Source organism: Theropithecus gelada, chromosome 17, assembly GCF_003255815.1.
Source record: "Theropithecus gelada isolate Dixy chromosome 17, Tgel_1.0, whole genome shotgun sequence".
NCBI lineage: Eukaryota > Metazoa > Chordata > Mammalia > Primates > Cercopithecidae > Theropithecus > Theropithecus gelada.
In genome coordinates, this window is record NC_037685.1 from 82,884,663 (window position 1) to 82,906,622 (window position 21,960).

Sequence of the window (21,960 nt, forward strand, 5' to 3'; positions counted from 1 at the left end):
TCTGTGTCCTCAATGCTTTCCCCTCAAACATCCAGTTACCACTAATGACTGACAAAACACACAAAGGAAGTAGAAACCCTCTGATGACATGGGTGAAGCAGCATCGTTCAATTCTCTGTGAGTTATTCTAAGTCTCCCTCTGCTTACACAAAAAGAGCTATACAAAAAGTACAGAAGTGCTTTCAAACATAGCATGTTCTATGCATCAGATACACCCATTGTTTCCGATAATGTGTTGGCATGTAGACAGATGGGAAACAATACCTCCCCACCTAAAACACTGGCAACAATCACCACCTGGAACATTCCCCTCAGACTGAGTGTTGTGGAGCACTTTGGCCCTCTAGACAGCCATGCACCTATCATAAGTCCTTTTCTCTTAGAACAGCACTTGCTACCACATGGACTTCCCTCTACTGCCTTGAGATAGTTGCAGGCATGCTAGTTTCTTTTTAGGTTTGAAAGACTGTGTTCATGTTCAACTCCCCCTAACCACCCAGCTCAGGGCAGTCCACCATCTTTAATTCCTCTTTCTTCTATACTCCTGCAGCTCATCATCTCTTCCTCCTAACACCCCGAATACTCTCAGTGGGATCCTCCCCATGACTCTTTAACGTAACTGACCTTTCTCAAAATGAACATTGTCGTTGGCTTCAAAGGAAGGTGAAACAAACAAAATACCCAACAACAACAAACCAGACATGTCCAAGATGGGGAAATTTACTAATCACAAAGATGGATGCTGTCCAAAATGCAAATTGTCAGAAGAAGCCTGTAACCCCGAAACGCACCCACCGTACTTACTGTCAGCTCAATGTTGCCATCGGAGCCTGCGGAGTCCTCCATGACTGCTGCCTCAAAGCCCAGGTCCTGGATCAACTGAGCTATCTCGAGCGGCTGAATGACCTCCGGGTCATATTTGACCTCTGCCTTTCCTGCCATCAAGGCAACCAACACGGAGAGAACACCTGGAATCATCAGGTCACGGCTGTAACACTCTGGGTGGGCAGGACCTCCAGGGTGACACAGATAACATAACTGAACAAAGAAACACATCTTCCCAGAATCCTCTAGAACAGCAGTTTTCAAACACAGCTGCACATGAGGATTGCTTGGAGAGCCTTTAACAATCACGATGTCTGGTCTCTAACCCAGACCAACCTAATCAGAGTCTCTCAGGGTAGGTGGCAGGCATCTTTATTTCTTTCTTTTTTTTTTTTTTTTTTGAGATGGAGTCTCATTCTGTCACCCAGGTTGGAGTGCAGTGGCATGATCTCAGTTCACTGCAACCTCTACCTCCAGGGTTCAAGCGATTCTCCTGCCTCAGCCTTCTGAGTATTTGGGATTACAGGCATGTGCCACCATGCCTGGCTAATTTTTGTATTTTTAGTAGAGATGGGGTTTCACCATGTTGGTCAGGCTGGTCTTGAACTCCTGACCTCATGTTCTGCCCGCCTCAGCCTCCCAAGGCATCACTTTTTTAAGAAAAGTTCCCCAGGTGATCCTAATGTACAGGGAAGTTTGACAGCCACTATTCTAGAAGAACAATGCTTCTCAAACTTTAATGGACATATGAATCACCCGAGGACCCTGTTAAAATAGAGCTTCTGACTAGTCGGTCTAGGAGGAGGTTTGAGTTCTGCAGGTCCATCCAGCCCCCAGGTGATGCTCATGCTGCCAGCATATGGACACATTCTCACTCAGGCTTTAGAAGACACCAATGGAGTAAGTAGTGTGGTCTGCAGTTATTGACTGCTGTTACAGAAAGGATATCTTTTTTTTTTTTCCTCCAGACACTTTCATACAAGGAAAAAACAAAGAATTTTCAAAAGTGGTTTTCCTTACTATTTTATAGTTTCTAATGACTTTCAGGTATGAAAAAGAAATCCCACAATCTTGCTAACACTATTGTGTTAGTGTAACATGGGAAAAAAAGCCTCATGCAAATAAATGAAAGGAATGAAGTGCTTCAGAAAGGATGCCACACGGGATAAAAATGAGGATTCAAGTCAGGAACAGAAACATAGGCTACAGGAGATTATAGGCTAATTTTATGAGCAGTCAGACCATGGATAACAAATGATCTCCTATTAACACCTCTATCTGCTAGCAGTCACTCTAGAGCTGCAGGAAGCTATAATGCATAGTGAACAAGAGGCTGGAAAAACATGTCATCTGAATTCAGGGTTGATTCTAAGGGCCAGGGAGTTCAAGTAAAAAGACACATCACTGGGTAAGAAAAGAGAAAGTGATTCTGGTGGCATGGTAGAGTCATGGTTAAATTTTCCAAACAAATGGGACAGAATTTTGTTGTACTTTCAAGTTTAAAAGTATTGGAAATGCATTCTGGAGGACAAAACTTTGACATTTCCACACATTTCTGTCCTGTTGTTTCTGCAAACACTCTCTGGTTTACAGGAACAATAAGAAAGAATATTTGAAATTGGAACTTCTATACAAAATGCAGGTTATTTATTCATTTTATAGTAAGGGGTTGATGGGATGGGAGGGAACAAAATATGGAATAATACTAGCACAATCTAATTGAGAAGTCTATCCATAGAAGGTACCATGACCTTTAAACTGGATTTTCAATGGCTAACTTACTCAGAGATATATTTTATCTCAAACTAAATACTTCCTAAAGAACAGACTGCCAGTTATACAAGGACATTAGACAAACATCTATGCTATATAATGAACTTGCTACCTGGTTATCAGGGCTACTGATAAACACAGTTGCTGGATATTCTGAAGGGAGAATATGAGGTCTACAAGCAGCATTCCTAAGTTCAAGATGGGCGTTCACCTCTTACCAGCTTCCTTCTGCAGATTCCTTTCTATGTTGGACACACAGGACGCACAGGTCATGCCTTTGATCTGTAAGAAGCACTTCTGCGGTGCCACTGCTCTGGTTGATTGTGGGGACTTTGCCCAGATGTCCGGGAGATGGTTTGTAGGGAGACTCCCAGCGTGGAGAGCCACTTCCTGCACAGATGTAGGTGTACCACCTGTAGTTTGCACCATGGAATTCCCAGCACTGTGGTCTCCAAGAGGGCTAGTAGAACAGTTTTCTAGGATAAAATGTCAGAAAATATTCAAATCAGAAGAACAAATAATATGTTTTTCAGAACAAGAAGGTTTCAGGGCTCTTGATGAGGGTTCATGGTCCTGGCTCCCACCAAGCAGCCTCAGCCCCTGGGCTCCAGTAACTACCTTGTTCCTCAGCCACCATGGAGGAGGGGGCTTCCTGCTGTTGTTAATCTGTGGGGTTCTTCCCATTGCGTATTTGGATTTCCAGCTCTCTAACACCTTTGTAAATAGTTCTCTGTATTAAATCCCTCCACTGAGCTACCCTGTAACTTCACCTTAACTTTCATTTCCTTCAGGAATACCTACTGCATGCGGGGTGCTATTGAGTCCAAGGAGAAACAAATCACGCTGACCGCAAGGCTGTCCTCAAGGAGCTCCTAATCAATCGAGAACGGCTCTTCAAATACAAACTGGCACACTAATGGTTTATTCTAAATTAAAGTTGCCAGGTAAAATACAAGACATCCAGTTAAATTTGACTTTCAGACAAACAATAAATAATTTTTACTATACATATGTCATGAATATTGAGCGGGACATGTTTATACTAAAACATCATTCATTGTTTATGAAAAATTAAAATTTAAGTAGATGTCCTATATTTTTATTTGCTAAGTCTGATACCCTAAATACCTCTTGGGCTGAACATAATTCTCATAATCCTGCCCAATCAAAAAAAAAATCACTGTTCTTTTCTTTCTAGGTTTATTTAATCAAATCCAGTTATTCTGTAATATGTAGCTTAACGCTAATTTCTTTTTACCACTTCATGCTAACTTCTTTTTACCTGATTGCACGGTTGAAAGACTTTAAACATCACACAAAAACAGGCAGATGTTTACCTTATACTACATTTCTCACCTTTTGTGTACAGGATTTACTGTTCTACTGTGTTTTCCTTATTGATTTTTGTTTTAAAGAAACTCCTTCCTGAAACTTGGTACAAAAGACAAAGCACAACACAGGGCCAGGCCACTTCACACGAATGTCCGCTCCCTTCAGCAGTGGGTGTGTGCTGTGGGCACAGAGGGGAGGCAGAAAACACTCACAGCTGAGTGAACTTTTCAAGGAACAAACTTTATCTCAGTGACCACAAGAAACGATGTGGGAAACCAAAGTCCAGCCATCCCTGAGCACTGAGCTGCTGGTGGGCTTGCCTGTGCCGTCAAAGGCAGCTCTTTCTAATGCTGGGCCCGCTGCTCCCTACAGTACCGAGCTCCAGGCAAAAGGCCGAGGAAGCCAGCCATGTCCTGGTCCAGTCCACAAGACACGCACGTGCAGGGCCCATGTCTGGGACCTAATCGGTTACAACACACCACCCACAAGCTGCCCCTCACAACATGTGCCCCTTCCCTCCTTACCTTCAGCATTTCTCTCAACCATCTCCACTCACCTATCACCCTCTTTATCCCTAATTTAAGCTACTAGTGGTCTCCACCCTTACCACCAGCCAGGCTGGGCTCCCACCTTCCCAGGGTCCTGAAGCAGCTGCCGAGGTCTCCAACGGCCTCCCCTAGTTAACCCGGGAAGATACGACTCAGACTTTGGCCTCTGCAGCTTGCATTATGTCCAGGGTGACTAGGAGACCCCTCCCCCTCCCTCTGCTTCTTTCCCATCCCACAGTCACTCTTCCTAGGTCTCTGTCATCTTCCCACACTCAATTCTGCATTTCCAGCCTGACACTCTCCCTCAAAATTCAAGGCCCTTCTATTCCACTGTCCTCCAGCATCTCAGCTAGGGGCTCATCCCAGTTACCCCTTTCCTCCATGGCCCTCCCCATTACACACCCCTCTTGGTGACGCCAAGCCTGGTGGAGCTGCCCTCCTGAATGTCTTTCAAACCCACCTCTTTCTCACCTGTCCTCCTATGTGGTCTCACTGCCTCAACGGACACTGTACCGTGACACCACACTGGTCTTCTAAAATATAATCTGACTTCGTGCTTCCTCTGATTAAAACCCATGACGGTGGCTGAGTATAGTGGCTCATGCCTGGAATCCCAGCACTTTGGGAGGCTGAGGCAGGAGGACTGCTAGAGGCTAGGAGTTCAAGACCAGCCTGGGGAACATAGCAATACCGTGTCTCTACAAAAACATAAAAATAAAAAAATGAACCAGGTGTGGTGGTGCACACCTGTAGTCCCAGCTACTCAGGAGGCTGAGGTGCGAGGATGGCCTGAGCCCAGCGGTTCAAGGCTGTGGTGACCTATGATCATGTCACTATCCTCCATCCTGGACAACAGGGCAAGACCGTGTCTCTAAAAAAATTTTTTTAAATTTTTAATTAAAAAATAAAAAAGCCTGATGGCTCCCTCACCTTTACTTCTTCTCTTATATTCATCAAATGGGGAGAGAAACATCATTGATAAATCCTTTCCTTAACTCTCATTTTTACCAGCATAGCCTCTAGGTTATGACACAAAGGTTCTGTTGTCTAGCAATAAAATATTTTGGGAAGGTGATAATAGTTCTCTTGGTAAGAAAAGGGCCTGGATGGTCCCATAGTGTTCTATTTCAGGATATAGAATCAGAATTCTCTCTAGGAAAGAAGCCCAAATCCAAGGAGTTTAGCATTCCAGTCAGCCATAGTTTGAATGTGTCCCCCAAATTTCATATACTGGAAACATAATCCTCAACGTGGCAGTGTTAAAAGGTGAGGGCTTTAAGAGGTGACCGGATCATGAGGGTTCTACCCTCATGAATGGACTAATCCACTCATGGATTAATGGGTTATCAGAAGAGTGGCATCGAGGCTTTCTAAAAAGAAGAAGAGCCACCTGAGCAACCATGTGAGCATGCTCAGCAGCTCTGCCATGTGATACCCTGTGACACCAGAGTCCCTACTGGCAGCAGGCTCTCACCAGATGTGGCCCTCAACCTTAGACTTCTCAGTAACTATAAGAAATAAATTCAGTATCTTTATAAATTACCCAAATTCAGCCATTCTGTTATAAGCAACACAAAACAGACTAATACAAAATCCCAACTATATGAAAAGCAAAATCTAGATGCTTGGAGATTGTATTTCCTCTATCTTAACAAATTTAACATGCAAGGAAAGTTTGCAGGATTTTGTTCAACTGCTGACATGCGAGGCGGGGAGCAGGGCTCACCTACGCCACCATCCAGGAGCTATTAGACACAAAGAGAAAAGGAGACAAGCTCAGGACATACCTCAAACACACATCAACTACATACCAGAAACAAATGAAGCCTCAAATCCCATGTCTTCTATAGCAGCTCTGAGTTCTTCTGGGCTAATTACAGAGGGATTATAAAGAACTGTTCCAATCCCTTCGGCCAAAGACACTGATATTTGCTGCACACCTTCCAGTTGGGAGATCATGCCTTCAATGGTATGGACACAGGATGCACAGGTCATGCCGGCAATGGCAATCAGAGTGGTACTGCATGTGCTCTGCACCTGGTTTCTTGGGGAGGAGCCAGGGGAATGAGAACTGGAAGACCTGTGATCTGTCCCACTCCCTTCGGCTCCATCAGGAAGAGAAACTTTAAAGTTCCCAGGTGGAAGTGCCTCAATAGCCGTCTGCAGAGCCACGGGGCTGGTACGAGAAGGGTCATACTGTACTTGGGCAGTTTTGTTCTCCAAGGACACTTGAATACTTTGAACCCCTAGGAGTTGGCCAATATTTTCTTCAATATTCAAGACGCAAGACTTACAGTGCATTCCATCTATTCTCAGTTGGAGGGTGACCACATTCCTTCCTTGGTGTCCCAAGGTCTCAGAATTATTAAAATTCTGGTTAGCAGAAGATAAAGGTCTCTTTGGGTTAGTGCTTTCTAACCGCTCAATATCAATTGGTCCCAGGCTTAAGGGAGCCACTTTGTTCTTGATGGCAGCTTCAAATCCCATGTCATTTACATGGTCCCTGAGGTCTTCAGGCTGAATGAGATAAGGCTGATAAGTGATGACAGCCTCTTGGTTGCTGAGTGAGACTTTGACTCTCACTACTCCTTGCAGTTTCCGGACCTTGCCTTCAATGGAGCCGACACAGGACTGGCAGGTCATGCCCTCCACCCGGAGCTTGACCACAGCCTCCTGGGCAGGCAAGGACCTTGAGGGCCAGGAGGCTGCCTTTCCTTCTGCAATGCTGGCCTCGAAGCCCATGTCCCCAATTTGATGGCAAACCTGTTGCAGGCTCACAACTGATGGCACATATTTCACAGTGGCACTGCCTTGTTCCAGGGAAACCTTCATGCTCACGATGCCTTTCAAACTGGAAATTCTGTCCTCAATGGACTTCACACATGACTGGCAAGTCATGCCCAAGATCCTGATTGTGCTGGTGTCCACCTGAGAAGAAGGGCCCAGGCCATCCAGACCACCTTCATAGCCAACATTGTCAAAAGCAAAACTCTTCTTCATTGCTGGTTCCCAGGCACGGGTAGGCAAAGAAAGCTTAGATAAGATCTAAAACGAAAAGAAATAACATTTTTTATCCTTTAAATATTTTCTACAACATCCCAGCTTCTCCGGCACTGAGAAAATGGAAAACAATGCCACTGGTGTCAAAACATCCCAAGGGCAGAAGAACACAAAATACACAGAAAGCAAGCTAAAGGCATCATCTATAAAATGAAGGGCTCTGACATTCTTCTCTGACAGAAGCTAACTGTCTGTCCTCCTTAGTGAAATGTCATTCTCACACAACAGACGTGGAGGATTCTGAGGGAAAGAAGGAAAGCATGACACGGTTTTACACATGGAACGCAGCACGGCCGGCCTGCAGCAGAGGCAGAGGGCACAGCGGCTCACAGTGGGAAGGCACAGGTATCCCCAAAGAGGTCCCCACCTCTGGCTGATACCTCCCCACAGAACTTAGTCCCTTCAACTCAAACTTTGGGGGTCCTGAGGAAATAAAAACCCCAGAAGAGGCAACACCTTACTTCTATATCTCTTTCTAGGGGTGTCTGTCTGATTATCATAGCAGAGGTTAAATGTGCTTAACACCCTTCAGGTACACGCTCCAAATGCAGACTTTCCAGGCCCACACAGTCGGAATCCAAAGGTGGGCCACAAGCCTGTGAAAAAGCTTTGGAGGTATGCTCCCTGGGCGAGGTTTAATGAGCACCTGTGGCTGAGCCGAGGGGCAGGAGGGGAAAGGCTGGAAGAACAGGAAGTTGAGTTTCACGAGGAACTTCATAGTTCTGCCTGTGACTCAGTGTCACCGTCCTCCTGGGTGTTCAGGAGAGCTGTAGCCATTACCTGAAATTTCAGGTGCATCACTTAATTAAAGAACCTGTTTTCTTAACACAACACAGTACAAGTGTTATTTCCTGGTTTCTACACAGGATGATGTAGTCTCAGTCATTCTATTAACAAGCAAAATCTTCCTTTCACAGGCTCCCAGCCTGCAGCTGTCTTAACTAGATATACTTTTTACACCAGAACTTCTACGTGCTTCAGAAATTTGGAAACAGACCTTTATATATGACACATCACAAAAAAGCACATTTCTCCCTATTTGTACACAATCCTGCTTGTCTTCAGGTGAATCTCCTTTACATGGAATGATCTTCTCCTTTTTCCTGTGCATAAAATGCAGACCTTGCCAACTGGCTTTTGAGCAGCTTAACAACACAAATGTTTAAATAACTTCTAAAATGCAGACTATATAAATGTTGATTTCTATATCCACAAAGGTTTGGGATTAATAATTACATGGAATTGTAAATATTCACTGTAGCATTTCCTAAGAGAAAAGAGGAATAATTAAGTAATTCGGGGGACAGCAGTTTAAAAGATATTGCTGAATTCAGTAAATACGTGAATGTTTAACAATGTTGTTTAAGGATGGTGACACATTCTGAGAAATGAGTCATGCTTGTGACTTCATCCTTGTGTGACCATCATGGAGTCACTTACACCTAGATGATGTAGCCTACTACACACACCTGAGCTGTATGGGATAGCCTGTTGCTCCTAGGCCACACATCTATACAGCATGTTACTGTACTGAATACTGCATGCAATCGTAACACAATGGTAAGTACTTGTGTATCTAAACATAGCTGAACATAGAAAAGGTACAGTAAAAACACAATATAAAAGATTTTAAAAATGGTGCACGTGTATGGGGCACTTATCATGAATGGAGCTTGCAGGACTGGAAGTTGCTCTGAGTGAGTCAGTGAATGAGTGGTGAGTAGATGTGAAGATTTAGGACACTGCACTACTGTCGATTTTATAAACACTGTATACTTAGGCTCACTAAATTTATAAAAAATATTTTTCTTTCTTCAGCAATAAATTAACATAGCCAGACACAGTGGCTCATCGTAATCTCAATGCTTTGGGAGGCCGAGGCAGGAGGACTGCTTGAGCCCAGGAGTTCAAGGTTACAGTGAGCTATGACTGCACCACTATACTCTAGCCTGGGAGACAAAACAAGACCCTGTCTCTGAAAAAATAATAATAATTTATTAATTAACCTCGGCTTGCTGTAACTTTACTTCATAAACGTTTAATTTTTTTTTTTTTTTTACTTTTGACTCTTTTGTAATAACACTTAGCTTAAAGCACAAACACACTGGACAGCTGTATAAAATTTTCTTTCTTTATATACTTATCCTATAAGTGTTAAAATTTTTTATTTTTAAACTAAGCCTTTTTGTTAAAAACTAAGACACAAACACATACATTAGCCTCGGCCTACACATGGTCGGGATCATCAATATAACTGTCTTCCATCTCTACATCTTCTCCCACTGGAAGGTCTTCGGGGCGATAACAGGCATGGCGCTGTCATCTCCTATAATAACAACACCTTCTTCTGGATACCTCCTAGGACCTGCTTAAGGCTATTTTACAGTTAACTTTTTCTTTTTATACGTAGAAGGAGTACACTCGAAAATAACAATGAAGAGTATAGTAAATACATAAACCAGTAACACATTTATTATCATTATCAAGTATTATGTACTGTACAGAATTGTATGTGCTCTATTTTTATATGACTGGCAGTACAGTAGGTTGGTTTACACCAGCTCACCAAAACTACATGAGTAATGCATTACTATGACATTATAACAGCTGTGAGATCACTAGGCAATAGGAATTTTTCAGTTTCATTGTAATATCACGGGACCAGTGTCATATGTGCAGTCCATCATTGACTAAAACATCATTATGAGGCACATGACTGTATAATAAGGATGACATGGTGTAACAATATTAACAGACAACTGACTAGCCACCTCGGACACCTATCTGGAAACCTATATGTCAAAAGACATTTCAGGCAGATCAAAGATTAAGATGTAAAAAAGAAATAACAAAAACACTAGAAGAAAACATAGGAGAATATCTACAATAATCTCAAATTGAGAAAAGCCTAAATATGACAAACAAACCAGAATAAAAACCAAGAAAATCCAAAAGCTATAAAAAATTTGACATAACTAAATACAATAAGGACAAAAAATTACTCAAATGAAGTCAAAAGATAAATAACTGGGGGACAAAAGATTTGCTTCACATAGCATACATTAAGAGCCAATTTCTTTAATACACACAGAATTCCTCCAAAAAAGCAAAAGGCCAACAATCCAAACAAAAAAGAAGACAGTTCATCAAAAAGGAAATGCATGTGGTTTTTTAAATACATGAGAAAATATTAAAGAGAAATGTAACATTCCAACCACATTGTGGTACAGTGCTCACCATTTGCTGCAGTGCACAGTCCTCCTACATTGCTAGTGGGAGTGTAACCTCTCTGGAGGGCAACTTGCAATACCTATTAAAATTACAAATTTACGTACTCTTTTACTCAGCAACTCTACTTCTAAGAATTTACCCAATAAATATATTTGTTCATGGGCAAAAGGAAGCATGCCATGGAGATATTAAATGCTGCGAAAGATTAGAAACATCAACATCTGTCAATAAGAGGCTAGTTAATTATTGTTCAGCCATAAATGGAATATTATTCAGCTCTTAAAATGAATGATGTGGCTCTGTATGTACTGAAATAAGCTGATATCTAATATACTGCTCAGCAACAAAAGCAAGGCACAGAAAATACCATATATATAGTATGTGTTTGTTATCTGTTGCTACATGACAAACCAAATTTAGTAGCTTACTTGCAACAGCTCACAATTTTTCAATTTGTACAGGGCTTGGCAGGGAAAGCTTGTCTCTTCTCCACATAGCACCACTGGAGGTGGCCTGAATGGGGTTGGCAGTTCCACTTCCAAGAAGATGGTTCATTCATGACATGGCTGCCAAGTGGATGCTTGCTGCTGTCTAGGGGCTCAGCTGAGGTTGTTGGCAGGGACCCAGTTCTCTTTCATGTGGCTTCTCTTTATGACTAGGTGGGGACCTCATAGCTGGGGGCTTCTAGGTACTGACAGGGGGTGTCACAATAGCAAGCACTCCTCTAGAACACATTTCAAAGTGCTAGCTCTTATCAAGCGTCTGTTTGCATAACACTTGTTAACTCCCATTGGCCAAAACCAGTCACACAGCCAGGCACAGTCAATATGGGCAGGAATTACACCGAGCTTGAATACAAGGGCTTGTAGTTCACTACAATTCTATCACGGTGCTACCTGTGTGCAACAAGAGAATATCATACAAATGGATGCTTGTATAGGCATAGATTATCTCTGGGACAATGCAGAAGCTAGTAGAGAATTTGAGGAAGATTAGGCAGCTGACGGGGACCAGGTGGCTGGGATACAGAGAAGAATTACTTTCACTGTATATCTTACTGTACAATACACACATTACCAAAACCTAAATATTAATTTAAAATTAAAATAACATGAGCACAAAGAACACTCAGAACAGTGACTTGATTGTAGTTCGTGTTAATTAAATACTTGTTTAATTAAAAAGGAACCAAGGATAAAAGAAAAACTAAGAAGATATTCAAAGACATTCATTTTCATATACTACCTTATTAAGCAAAACCTCTTCCTCATAATAAGACATAACCCTCAAACACCTAGTTTGTAGGAAAAACAAATCCCTCATGATATACTACCCAATTTACATTTTTTGGTCCTCGTTCCAACTACACAACTTAACAAACCTCAAACCACAACAGTGGCTTTTAATTTCTAGACTGTTGATTCTACGTTTCTGCCAAAATGGTGTGGAGAAGTACTGAAAGCAATTTCTTATTATCAAACACTACTCAGAGGCCCCCCTTTCTAGACACACAGGTTTTTAAGGCAAAGCAGTTACAGAAGACAAAGCCTTGCAAACAACATATCTCTACAAAACACTAGAGTATCTGTTGGTCTAGGAACAACCTCATTAAACAACTGATAGTGTTTGGATAGTTTTAAGTGTAGACACAGGGCATATGTATGCTTTTAACTCAGTTCTTCAATTAAGATGATCTTTGGGGGAAAAAATTCTCCTGATGAGTTTTAAAAAACAAACAAAGGTTTAGATTTAAGGGTTCATCAAAGAGTCATAGAAACGCACAGCAGGCCAGGGTTCTACATGGGTATCCCAGAAAGCCTTGTGAAAGCCTAGTTTATCTAAATCCCACTAGATTCTGCACTCCTTGCAGACAGATATACAGGACATTTTCTGCAGACCCAACACCAGGCTTCAGAATGACTTTTTCTAGCTTTTGAATTTTTGATAAATGATGGTAGACATCAGGATGAGAAAGGACTGGAAGCACAGGAGGCCACAGAAGGGAGTCCAAAAGTGAATTTCAATTCTCTCTCTAGGTACCCAAGTCACATGGAATTTGCTGAGAGTGCCAGGGCTTGTAAAATAAAATATAGGTTAAAAAAATAACTATTGATTCACCAAGACGAAGCCAGAAAGGAAAACGAAATCTCTGGAGAAGCCATTCTGATATGAAGAAATCAGAAACTGGGTGACATGTTTTGATGAAGGGTTTCAAAGCCAATCTGATAGTGAAAAAGCAGAAACAACATGCCTTGTTAGAAAGTGGCTGTGATCACAAATCAAAAAATACTAACCCATGCACAAGTGAAGGACCACTAGCCACTTCGGAGGTCTCCTGATCACTCTTGGATTCCCATCAACCTTAAATAGGATATCACTCAATCCCCTGCCGCCTATCCGCAAGAATTGTTTCACTTTGAAGGATGTGTAACACCCATAACAACTTATGAGGCAAACATGTTATACGTGCATGCAACTTTTCCAATACATCACCTCCCCTGATACAACTTAATACATCTGAACTTTCATGGGATTCAAAATACAAAAAAGTCCGGATTCTTTCAAATGCACACAGATCGAATAATAACAAATAATTAATGATTCTGAGTGTTATTTTATGAGGATGGCATTTTATATTCCTCATGCTTAGGACAATTCTAGAAGGAGGTATTATCACCATTTCACTGTTGAAACTGACTCAGAAGTTTATCCAAGAGCACAAATCAACGTAAGTAACAGCTGGGATTCAAATGCTGCTCAGAAATCCGGGAGGCTCTATATTTTTTAAAAACAACTTTTAGAGTAACCTTTTCTTTTTAGCCATGTTAATTATAGGAAGAGAACACAATGCAGAAAAGTGAAATGAAAATAAACAGCCATACCTGCAAGCAGCAAGCCAGACTAACATGCAAGAGAGCTGAGCTGCCTGAGCCCTGGCTTCACCCACCAGTATCTGTCACCTCAGAAAAACTACAGCAGAATATCCACACTTGCTCCACTTTCCTTGATATCCCTAATAAGGCAACCACACTTACAGGAGAAGGCTGGACACAAGTCAGAGGAGACAACAGCTCTGGACCACGTACATCCTGAATATCTGGAATGAGTACTGCCTTGCTCGGCCTTATCTAAGAATTCTCTGGATGCCACAAATTCACAGGGGAGGGCACAGGTCAAAAATAATGCCTGACTCAAGAAAGGATCTCACCGAAACCACCCCAGGCATCCAGGCCAGTGGGGGTTGGTCTCTAAAACCCCCACTGAGGAAGAATCAATGTCCCATATTAACCTCTATGAACATAAGTATACAGGGGATATACTTAAATATTAACAGAGAAAATTCAGGTTACCTTTGGGTGAGTTATGGAATACTGATTTTTAAAAATATCTGTACATATTTCCTAATTTTTCAAACTTAAATTTTTTAAAAAGTATTACTTTCATAAGCAGAAAATAAATGTGATTTTTCAGGCATCTCTGAAAAAAAGGCAGTAGCCCCCAGTCAGGGGCTTATAGATAAAACCACCCTCTCCCTGGGACAGAGCACCCGGGGGAAAGGGCAGCTGTGGGTGCAGCTTCAGCAGTCTTTTTTTTTTTTTTTTTTTGAGCCGGAGTCTTGCCCTGTCGCCCAGGCTGGAGTGCAGTGGCCGGATCTCAGCTCACTGCAAGCTCCGCCTCTCGGGTTCACACCATTCTCCTGCCTCAGCCTCCCGAGTAGCTGGGACTACAGGTGCCCACTGCCTCGCCCAGCTAGTTTTTTGTATTTTTTAGTAGAGACGGGGTTTCACCGGGTTAGCCAGGATGGTCTCGATCTCCTGACCTCGTGATCTGCCCGTCTCGGCCTCCCAAAGTGCTGGGATTACAGGCTTGAGCCACCGTGCCCGGCCTTCAGCAGTCTTAAAGGTCCCCGCATGCCAGTTCTGAAGAGAGCAGTGGATCTCCCAGCACAGTGCTCGAGCTCTGCTAAGGGTGCCTTCTCAAGTGGGTCCCTGACCCCTGTGTCTCCTGACTAGGAGACACCTCCTAGCAGGGGCCAAAAGATACCTCACACAAGAGAGCTCCGGCTGGCATCTGGCAGGTGCCCCTCTGGGACGATGCTTCCAGGAAGGAACAGGCAGCAATCTTTGCTGTTTTGCAGCCTCTGCTGGTGATACTCAGGCAAACAAGGTCTGGAGTGGACCTCCAGCAAACTCTAGCAGACCTGCAGCAGAGGTGCCTGACTATTAGAAGGAAAACTAACAAACAGAAAGGAATAGTATCGATATCAACAAAAAGGACGTCCACTCAGAAACCTCATCCAAAGGTCACCAACATCAAAAAGCGAAGGTAGATAAATCCACGAAGATGTGGAGAAACCAGCACAAAAAGCCTGAAAATTCCAAAAACCAGAATGCCTCTTCTCCTCCAAAGGATCACAACTTCCTCGCCAGTAAGGGAATAAAACTGGACAGAGAATGAGTTTGACAAATTGACAGAAGTAGGCTTCAGAAGGTGGGTAATAAAAAATTCTGCCAAGCTAAAGGAGCATGTTCTAACCCAATGCAAGGAAACTAAGAACCTTGAAAAAAGGTTAGAGGAATTGCTAACGAGAATAATCAGTTTAGAGAAGAGCATAAATGACCTGATGGAGCTGAAAAACACAGCACAAGAACTTTGTGAAGCATACCCGAGTATCAACAGCTGAACTGATCAAGCGGAAGAAAGAATATCAGAGACTGAAGATCAACTTAATGAAATAAAGCATGAAGACAAGATTAGAGAAAAAAGAATGAAAAGGAACAAACAAAGCCTCCAAGAAATATGAGACTATGTGAAAAGACTAAACCTACGTTTGATTGGTGTGCCTAAAAGTGACAGGGATAAAGGAACCAAGTTGGAAAACACTCTTCAGGATATTAGCCAGGAGAACTTCCTCAACCTAGCAAGGCAGGCCAACATTCAAATTCAGGAAATACAGAGAACGCCACAAAGATACTCCTCAAGAAGAGCAACCCCAAGACATATAGTTGTCAGATTCACCAAGGTTGAAATGAAGGAAAAAATGTTAAGGGCAGCCAGAGAGAAAGGTCGGGTTACCCACAAAGAGAAGCTCATCAGACTTAACAGCAGATCTCTCTGTAGAAACCCTACAAGCCAGAAGAGAATAGGGGCCAATACTCAACATTCTTAAAGAAAAGCATTTTCAACCCAGAATATCATATCCAGCCAAATTAAGCTTCATAAGCGAAGGAGAAATAAAATCCTTTACAGACAAGCAAATGCTAAGAGATTTTGTCACCACTAGGCCTGCCTTACAAGAGTTCCTGAAGGAAGCACTAAACATGGAAAGGAACAACTGGTATCAGCCACTGCAAAAACATACCAAATTGTAAAGACCATAGACACTATGAAGAAACCGCCTCAACTAACGGGCAAAATAACCAGCTAGCATCATAATGACAGGCTCAAACTCACACATAACAGTATTAACCTTCAACGTAAACAGGCTAAATGCCCCAATTAAAAGACACAGACTGGCGAATTGGATAAAGAGTAAAGACTCATCGATGTGCTGTATTCAGGAGACCCATCTAATGTGCAAACACACACATAGGCTCAAAATAAGGGGATGGACGAAGATTTACCAAGCAAATGGAAAACAAAAAAAAGCAGGGGTGGCAATCCTAGTCTCTCATAAAAGAGATCAAAAAAGACAAAGAAGGACATTACATAATGGTAAAGGGATCGACGCAACAACAAGAGCTAACTATCCTAAATATATATGCACCCAATACAGGAGCACCCAGATTCATAAAGCAAGCTCTTAGAGACCTACAAAAAGACTTAGACTCCCACACAATAACAGTGGGAGACTTTAACACCCCACTGTCAATACTATACAGATCAATGAGGCAGAAAATTAAAGAGGATATTCAGGGCTTGAACTCAGCTCTGGACCAAACAGACTTAATAGACATCTACAGAACTCTCCACCCCAAATCAACAGAATATTCATTCTTCTCAGCACCACATCGCACTTACTCTAAAATTGACCACATAACTGAAGTGAAACACTCCTCAGCAAATGCAAAAGAACAGAAATCATAACAAAGAGTCTCTCAGATCATAGTGCAATCAAATTAGAACTCAGGATTAAGAAACTCACTCAAAACTGCAAAACTACATGGAAACTGAACAACCTGCTCCTGAATGACTACTGGGTAAATGACGAAATTAAGGCAGAAATAAATAAGTTCTTTGAAGCCAATGAGAACAAAGATACAGCATGCCAGAACCTCTGGGACACAGTTAAAGCAGTGTTTAAAGGGAAATTTCTAGGACTAAATGCCCACAAAAGAAAGCAGCAAAGCTCTAAAATCAACACCCTAACATCACAATTAAAAGAACTAAAGAAGCAAGAGCAAACAAATTCAAAAGCTACCAGAAGGCAAGAAATAACTAAGATCAGAACAGAACTGAAGGAGACAGACACACAAAAAACCCTTCAAAAAAAAAATCAATGAATCCAGGAGCTAGTTTTCTGAAAAGATCAACAAAATAGATAGACTGCTAGCCAGACTAATAAAGAAAAAAGAGAGAAGAATCAAATAGATGCAATAAAAAATGATAAAGGAGATATCACCACCAATCCCACAGAAATACAAACTACCATCAGAGAATACTATAAACACCTCTATGCAAATGAACTAGAAAATCTAGAAGAAATTGATAAATTCCTGGACACATACACCCTCCAAAGTCTAAACTAGGAAGAAGTCAAATCCCTGAATAGACAAATAACAAGTTCTGAAATTGAGGGAGTAATTAATAGCCTACCAACCAAAAAAAGTCCACGATCAGGTGGATACACAGCCGAATTCTACCAGAGGTACAGAGGAGCTGACACCATTCCTTCTAAAACTATTCCAAACAATAGAAAAAGAGGGACTCTTCCCTAACTCATTTTATGATGTCAGCATCATCCTGACACCAAAACCTGGCAGAGACAGAAAAAAAAAAGAAAATTTCAGGCCAATATCCCTGATGGAACATTGATGCAAAAAACCTCAATAAAATACTGGCAAACTGAATCCAGCAGCACATCAAAAAGCTTATCCACCATGATCAAGTCGGCTTCATCCCTGGGATGCAAGGCTGGTTCAACATACACAAATCAATAAACGTAATCCATCACATAAACAGAACCAATGACAAAAACCAAATGATTATCTCAACAGATGCAGAGACGGCCTTTGCCAAAATTCAACACCCCTTCACAATAAAAACTCTCAATAAACCAGATACTGATGGAATGTATCTCAAACTAATAACAGCTATTTATGACAAACCCAGAGCCAATATCACAGTGAATGGGCAAAAACTGGAAGCATTCCCTTTGAAAACTGACACAAGACAAGGATGTCCTCTCTCACCACTCCTATTAAACATAGTATTGGGAGTTCTGGCCAGAGCAATCAGGCAAGAGAAATAAATAAATAAAGGGTATTCAAATAGGAAGAGAGGAAGTCAAATTGTCTCTGTTTGCATATGACATGATCGTATATTTAGAAAACCCCATTATCTCAGCCAGAAATCTCCTTAAGCTGATAAGTAACTTTAGCAAAGTCTCAGGATACAAAATCAATGTGCAAAACTCGCAAGCATTCCTATATACCAATAATAGACAGCCAAATCATGAGTGAACTCCCATTCACAATTGCTACAAAGAGAATAAAATACCTAAGAATACAACTTACAAAGGATGTGAAGGACCTCTTCAAGGAGAACTACAAACCACTGCTCAAGGAAATAAGAGAGGACACAAACAAATGGAAAAACATTACATGCTTATGGATAAGAAGACTCAATATCGTGAAAATGGCCATACTGCCCAAAGTAATTTACAGATTCAATGCTATCCCCATCAAACTACCACTGACTTTCTTCACAGAATTGGAAAAAATTTCTTTAAATTTCATATGGAACCAAAAAAGAGCCCGTATAGCCAAGACAATCCTAAGCAAAAAGAACAAAGCTGGAGGCATCACACTACCTAACTTCAAACTATACTACATGGCTACAGTAACCAAAACAGCATGGTACTGGTACCAAAACAGACACATAGACCAATGGAACAGAACAGAGGCTTCAGAAATAACACCACACATCTACGACCATCTGATCTTTGACAAACCTGACAAAAACAAGCAATGGGGAAAGGATTCCCTATTTAATAAATGGTCTTGGGAAAACTGGCTAGCCATATGCAGAAAACTGAAACTAGACCCTTTCCTTACACCTTACACAAAAATTAACTCAAGATGGATTAAAACTTAAACGTAAGACCTAAAACCATAAGTACCATTCAGGACATAGACATGGGCAACGACTTCATGACTAAAACACAAAAAGCAAGGGCAACAAAAGTCAAAATTGACAAATGGGATCTAATTAAACTAAAGAGCTTCTGCAGAGCAAAAGAAACTATCATCAGAGTGAACAGGCAACTGACAGAATGCAAGAAAATTTCTGCAATCTATCCATCTGACAAAGGGCTAACATCCAGAATCTACAAAGAACTTAAACAAATTTACAAGAAAAGAAACAAACAACCCCCTCAAATAGTGGGCGAAGATTATGAACAGACATTTCTCAAAAGAAGACACTTATGCAGCCAGCAAACATGAAAAAGGCTCATCGTCACTGGTTATTATAGACATGCAAATCAAAACCACAATGAGATACCATCTCATGACATTTAGGATGGCAATCATTAAAAAGTCAGGAAACAACAGATGCTGAAGAGGATGTGGAGAAATAGGAACGCTTTTACACTGTTGGTGGGAGTGTAAATTAGTTCAGCCATTGTGGAAGATAGTGTGGTGATTCCTCAAGGATCTAGAACCAGAAATACCATTTGACCCAGCAATCCCATTACTGGGTATATACCCAGAAGATTATAAATTATTCTATGATAAAGACACATGCACACGTATGTTTACTGTGGCACTATTCACAATAGCAAAGACTTGGAACCAACTCAAATGCCCATTAATGACAGACTGGATAAAGAAAATGTGGCACATATACACCATGGAATACTATGCAGCCATAAAAAAGGATGAGTTCACATCCTTTGCAGGCACATGGATGAAGGTGGAAACCATCATTCTCAGCAAACTAACACAAGAACAGAAAACCAAACACTGCATGTTCTCACTCGTAAGTGGGAGCTAAACAATGAGAACACATGGACACAGGGAGGGGAACATTACACACTGGGGCCTGTCGGGGGTAGGGTGCTAGGGGAGGGATACCAATAGGAGAGCCACCTAATGTAGATGACGGTTTGATGGGTGCAGCAAACCACCATGACACGTGTATACCTATGTAACAAACCTGCACATTCTGCACATGTACCCCAGAACTTAAAGTATAATTTAAAAAAAAAAAAAAAAAAGATGAACATCATACATGTTTGAAAACGAATGACTATGAGGACAAACATCACCTCATTTGATCTTCAAACATGACCCAGGATGGTTCTAGTACTTTACATAGTTTTCTCCATTTTACTGATAAGGCAAACTAATCATTAAAACTAGTGTACATATTCCCCCAAGCTCTTCACTCTGTCCTTGAACCCTGTTTCACAATGGTCCAGAAAGACTTTCCACTGTCAATTATTTAAATTGTATCTACTTTAAAAATGAAGGCATTCATTCAAACACATAGGAGGGCCTACTATGTGCCAGGGCTGTGTGTGCATTAGCCCCATCTCTGCCCTTCTGAGGACAGACTGTAAATTTTTGGGGTAATTCTGTGCAAATGACTATTCATTGCCTATTTGCTTCTCTCAAGCACAGCAAGGGAAAATATTAACCCTTACTGAGAAACAAAATGTAACATACCTGATACTTGGCTAAAAAAAAAAGTGAGTAAAATTAAAAACAAAATTAACAAACCTCACTACATATGTACATACAAATATGTTATTTTCAATATACAACAAAATGAAATTTAGAAATTCACAAACTATAAGACGGGGTAACTTCTCCAAGGAGCACTTCACAATATTATCTCAGAAAACCCATTCACAATCTCGTGCTACACAGGTTTATAATCAACCGTTTCAGAGAATGTGCTGCTGTCAAATTATGTCTATTGTAACAATTATTCCATCTAACTTTTATCAATTAACAGCACTTCCCTGCTTCAGAATCTTCTCTACTAACATTCCGTATTTCAAGCCTCTCCCAACAAAGAGGTTTTATTATTATTTTTTTTTTACTCTGTACTCCAAGGAGTATTGGTTTCTGCCTAGAATTATAGGTATGACACATAAAACAAATTTATTCCTTTAAGATATATACAAACCTAATGTTTATAAATTAGCACTACTCTATAAACGCATGATGTGAAATGTTACTTCAAATAATCCTTAGAAAAAGAAATATTAAGTATCTAATAAATCTTTTTTATAAAATAAATGTTATTTTATTAATTTTAAAAGTCTGATGATACAGTAAACAAGAGTATAAGGAAAAACAGTTTTTAACCACTGTTTGTAGAAAGGTAAATTTTGCCTAATTGCTCTTCAAAAAGTATTACTGCTTTTGTCCTAGGAATTCCACTTCTGGGAATTTTACCATACAGATATACAATTACATATTAATGTTCGCTGCTACATTCAAATAGTGAAAAACTGGAAACCAACTCAATATTCTTCTATAGAGAACTGGCTGCATAAAATATAGTCCACCAAATAGAAATCTATGTCATGATTTTTAAAAAATAGGTGAATTTACATGTATTGACGTGGAAAGACTTCCATGATGTTAAAAAAAAAAAGTTGCAGAACTGTATTAAGACGGTCCTCTTTATCTAAGAGAGGAAAAGAACTACACTTCTATACTTTGCTACTAATGCTTGTATCCAGCAGATACTACTTTTAGGAATAACTAAATTCAAGAATCCACTTGAAATGTTCTCTACAAAAGCAAATAAAATAATAGTGATGCTGACCATTCCATAATGATAGGTAACTTCTTTAAATGACTAGATCACACCACTTCATTTATTGTTTTTCCTTTATTTTAGAAAGGATATATCTGTGCCAGCCAGGTCATCCTGATTTCAACTAGGTAAAAATAAAACCGAACCCGGCCAGGCACCATGGCTCACACCTGTAATCCCAGCACTTTGGGAGGCC

General features: G+C 40.9%; 1 protein-coding gene across 7 annotated transcripts in view; it reads right to left on the reverse strand.

The window, feature by feature from the left end:
- Positions 1-21,960, reverse strand: part of ATP7B (ATPase copper transporting beta) — an 81,128-nt gene that overhangs the window by 34,806 nt on the left and 24,362 nt on the right. For 6 of the 7 annotated variants that reach the window (XM_025364260.1, XM_025364258.1, XM_025364257.1 and 3 more), the window contains exons 2-4: positions 6,290-7,523; positions 2,817-3,074; positions 805-968 (exon numbers count right to left, since the gene is read on the reverse strand). In XM_025364260.1, the coding sequence (XP_025220045.1) occupies positions 805-968; positions 2,817-3,074; positions 6,290-7,523 (1,656 nt within the window). The remainder of the gene's footprint in view (positions 1-804; positions 969-2,816; positions 3,075-6,289; positions 7,524-21,960) is intronic. The other variant, XM_025364259.1, reaches the window with a different exon arrangement.